At 40.6% G+C, this 4838-nt stretch overlaps 1 protein-coding gene across 2 annotated transcripts in view; it reads right to left on the reverse strand.

Moving 5' to 3' along the window:
* The window catches only part of Pank1 (pantothenate kinase 1), a 92686-nt gene that overhangs the window by 8085 nt on the left and 79763 nt on the right, over positions 1-4838 (reverse strand). For both annotated transcript variants that reach the window (XM_008849591.3, XM_029554347.1), the window contains exons 4-5: positions 1671-1847; positions 1062-1185 (exon numbers count right to left, since the gene is read on the reverse strand). In XM_008849591.3, coding sequence (XP_008847813.1) covers positions 1062-1185; positions 1671-1847 — 301 coding nt within the window. The remainder of the gene's footprint in view (positions 1-1061; positions 1186-1670; positions 1848-4838) is intronic.

The following is a 4838-nucleotide window of genomic DNA, read 5'->3' on the forward strand; positions in this document are numbered from 1 at the left end:
AGCTCTCTTTTGTACACATGCCATTTTTCTGTTAAAAAAATTACATACTTAAAAACTCCACTACTTGCCAGGCATGGTAGTGCAGGCCTTTAATTCCAGCACTTGGGAGGCAGGGGCAGGGGAATCTCTGTGAGATCAAGGCCAGCCTGGGCTAGATAGTGAGTTCCAGACTGGGGCTACAGGAAGACCCTGTCTCAAAACACAAAACAGAACAACAACAAAACCCAGTCTTCTCCTGACCTATATGGCTCTTAAATACCTTCCCCTGCTATCTCCATGCCCTGCCTTCTTTCAGTCACCTTCCTATCACATCTCAGAGAGAGAGGGAATTGTTGTATTTCTCAAATCTTGTTCCTCAGAAAAGGTTTCCATTTTTTTTCCCCAAAGAATTTTGCATTCTTTCCAAACTTGCTAATAAAGCTTTGTCTGTCCCCAGCTCTACCCCTCCTTGTGCCTGGGGTTCTGGATGGCCTTGGCTGTAGCAAGCTCTCTGTGCTTTGATAGCCCTGTACAATGCTGCTTGAACTCCATGCCACAAGGCAACACTGTAAAGAAGCTGAAAGCAGAGAGAATTCCGAAGGTCGCAGTGGAAGCAGTTTTACGTGCAACTATTTGCAAGTACACTCAGAGTTTTTCCTCACATTTCAGCGGCAGTAATGATGGTTAGAGGCCATGGTGTGGACTGGAATTTTACCATGTTTCCATAGTGGGGTATCTTATCATTTGTTACTATCCCGTGTCTATTTAAAAATAAAACAGCACTTGGGAGGCAGAGGCAGGCAGATCTCTATGAGTTCAAGACCAGCCTGGTCTACATAGTGAGTTCCAGTACAGCTGGGGCTACAGCAAGACCCTGTCTCAAAAAGACCAAAAAAATAAAAATAAAACAGATTCTCTTCTCCCTCCCTCACTGCCTGCACCCTTCTGTTCTCAAAGGTATGACCACCTAATGAAGGGCAGGTTTCCTCAGGATATATAGCTTTGCAAGAGTCAACAGTCATTGCATCACCGAAGACAATGCATGGGAATGGTCCACGGATGTCTCTGGATTAAAGCCTTACCTCATTCAGTGCACACATCCGAGCAATGGAGCCAATGTTGTTGGTGATGGTGACCAGTGTGGCCCGGGCGAGGTCTTCCTTGCTGATGGACTCTCTCTTTTCTTTACTCATCATGTTGCCAAAGCTATGTTGGAAATATTAGTGAGAATATTCAACATCATCCTCAGGCAGGACCCATGCTTCCACCAAAGTAAGTTGGGAAGCTCTATGAATAATTCTTTTCAAACTCAAATGACCTGACTTTGATTCCATGGTTTATAAGCAGACAGGATTACAGTATGGATGGTTGGTGCCCCTTTCTGACTAAGGGACAAAATACAATGACTATTAATGGGGAGAAACAGTTAATGTTTCAGATATCTAGACGAGAATGGAACAGGGGAAACTTTGGCAGTTTTCCAAAACCTTCTTTCAAAGTTGCCTTACTTTAAGTACAAGCATTAGTGCTAAACACCTCAGTGTTTCTTAAGGACAGAGATCAAATCTGAGATCTGATATGATAGCTACTTGCACCAGACTATTAAGTTGGTATTTAAAGAGAAAACTGATGAATGGCCAGGGTGGAGAGGCTGCCTGATTCTCTACAGTTCCTAGCCGCTCAGTCACTACCTTGATGCCACAGCAGATCCTTGAAGGCCAAATCGTTCATAGTCTCCTCCGTAAATGTCCTTCACCAGCTTATCAACATTGGTGCTGTCACCTTTAGCTGCCATTTCCAGAGCTTCTTCAAAGGTCTCACAACCAGTCAGCAAGCAACATAGACCTAGGAATGTTCCACCTCCAAGACTGAAGGAACAATAGGTTTATTTTTAAATTTTGCTTTAAGATAGGCCCATCCAAGTCCCCAACTACATCAAGACTATTAATATGGGTTTAGAAAAATGTAGAAAAAACAAAGGAGCACTTTGTTGAAAGCAGAGGGGTATTTGAACTGAAATGCTAGACTGCAGCAGAACTTGAGGGAAGACTGGATAAAAGAGGGTGTTGCCTAACATTAAACATCCAGGTAAACTTGCCCCTAAATTTGAGAATAAAACTAGAAAAAGACTCTCACTGATGTCCATTGTGGGGACTTCAGCGAGCACTAACCAAAAGGCATCATTCTGTCTGCCTATGAAACAAGGCCAAGTCATGGTCTGTTCTGTTTGGGTGGTCTGAAGCAGTAAGTAACCAGAGAAATGGCTAATATTACAACACCTCATGCAGCTGAATGCAAATACTCAGGAAAAGAAACAGTGTGCACATAGTTCATAACTATGGAGCCAAACCCCGAGGTGACAAATCTGACCCAGGACTCTGCTGGAGCTGCCAGCCCAAAGACTGACTTTCCTGACCTTTTCTCTAGAGCAAAAATCTCATTCTCTTTTGGAAATTTTAAGAAGAAAACTATTGATCTAGCTAGTTTCAATTTTTTTTTCTACTAGTCTTTGGAAAAGATTATTGATATTTTACCACCCAATAGTAAAAGAGTAAAATAGGTAACATAACCAAGTGGTTTCAATGCTTGAAATATGTTTTAAAAGCTTTCCACTATTTTGGAGAATATGCCTCCAAAATAGTCTTTGTCATCAAATTTAGAAGCTCACTCTAGTAACTGAGGATAAATATACATAAGCACCAAAGTTACCTGGCACAAAGAAACCAGATTCGTGGAAAAAATTACCATCAGGGCAAGAAAATTACCATGGCAAGAAAAGAGCTCTAATTCCTAATCACTGTGTAAAGGTTTCACTCTTCATTTCCCATGCACAACAACAGACAGAAAAGAGTTTGCTGCTCTTATCAGTTGATTTTGAAGCCCCAATGAGCCACTAAGTCTAGCAAACCAATTTGCATTTGGAAAATAACTCTTAATTTTAAAGGAAAAAAATAAGTAGAGATTAAGGTGTTTTTTAACTTAAATTTGAAACAAGAAAATTTATGCTAATTTATACCTATAATCAGTAATTATTAGCAAGAAGATACCAGGTTGCTATTAGGTACATAGTTCTTCAAATTATATTTAAGACAGAACTGTGTAATAGTCTTAGACTGTGCTTCTTACAAAAAACATCCTGCAATGAAGTTGAGAGTTCTTTTCCAGGGGCAATTGATGCAGCTATACACCACCAGCAAAAACTATCCCAACTATGGGTGTGGGTGCAGCGCCCCAAGGACCACAGAGTCACACCAGAAATGTTGGCTTTCCTCTAAGAAAGTTCCCCTTCATTGACACAAGATCCCACAGAAGTGTGCTTAATGAGAACAGCGGCTGGGTTGTGTGCCCTATGGATTTGCTTTGTTTTCTCCCTGTATAAAGAAAGAATTATTGGCTCACGTTTATTTTCTCAACATCTTTCATCCCTAATAATCTTTCTTTGAACATCAGGCATCCATCTTAATCAAGGCATTCAACAACCTACTCCAAATGTAGGCAACTGCAGAAATTGGCTGACTTAGAAAGAAGGTAACTCATCAACTGATGTGTTGGTATAAGTGAAATAGGGGAGGTACGACTAGAAAATGATAGGTGATTCCAGACAAAAGCTGAATGGGGAAAGCAAGCATGCATTTGCACAGCTGGTGTGCTCCAGACAGGAGAGAAGGACACATGGTCACAGAAGTGCCAAGATACCCTAGCACTTTGTTAATACTCTCAACTTGGTATTATTAATCAAGAAATTTCCTTGCTGACAATCAAATACATGTTTGTTTTGGAATACACACAGAAAAATCCTCAGTATTTCTGAAATAAGATACATAGATAGAAAAGGCCACGGAATACTCTCATTATTCACCAGGGTGAAGGAATTTATGGAGAAGAAGAAATCTCCAGTTACTCATTTTAGTAATTGAACTGGTGATCACTGCAGAGCACTGGTCATCAGTGGGCAGACGTGTGCATGCCCTTGAAGCAGATTCCTAAATGGCCAGATGCGATGCATGTACTGCTCCTTTTGCTGAAGTTCCAAAGTTCTTTGCATTTCTCTTTTAACAGACTACACACTCTAACAATGTTAACTGTAAAGAACTAATTTTTCCACTAACTTTCTGAAAATTGGACTTGTGTTACTAGGGGGGAAAATGATGCTGCCCAATCTGGAAAGCAGTGAAAGTATAGAAACCAACCATTTAAAACATGTTTAAAAGAAAACTGACACAATGAAATGGCATCACTTCTTACAAATGCTTGTTGAACAAACATGAGGACCTTAGTTCAGACATCTGGAACCCATGTAAAAAGCCAGGCATGGTTGTGCACCTGTAATCCCAGCTCTGGGGAGTGAAGAGGGAGTAGAGATAGGGTCATCTGTGATCCCAGAAAATGGAAGGCCACTGCAGGAGCATTATTATAAATTCAAGGTCAGCTTTGGTTACATAGTAGACACTGCCTCAAAAACTAAAACCAAAACCAAAACCCACCAAAACAAACAAACAAAAAATGCATACAAGGAATAACAGTATATAATTTACTAATAAAACCCTGGAGATACAACTCTCAGTTCACAAAGAAGTAACAAAATTTATAAGTTTACACCGGTGGTCCCCAAGGGATGAAGATGTAGCTTACTGGTTGAATGTCTGCCAAACATGAGTGGTTCCCAAAGTGAGTCCCACATACTAATGTTCACCACTAATCCCAATTGTTTATGGCTGAGATTTTCTAACTTGGATCAAAGGAAAGTTCTGAGCACACTCCTGCGGATAATTCCAGCAACTGGGAGACTGAGGTAGGGGGATTGTGAATTCAAGGGTGGATTCTACTATATAGTCTTTTAAAGAAGAAAGAAGAAGGAA

This window comes from Nannospalax galili, unplaced genomic scaffold (assembly GCF_000622305.1).
Source record: "Nannospalax galili isolate Female #2095 unplaced genomic scaffold, S.galili_v1.0 scaffold384, whole genome shotgun sequence".
Taxonomy (NCBI): Eukaryota; Metazoa; Chordata; class Mammalia; order Rodentia; family Spalacidae; genus Nannospalax; species Nannospalax galili.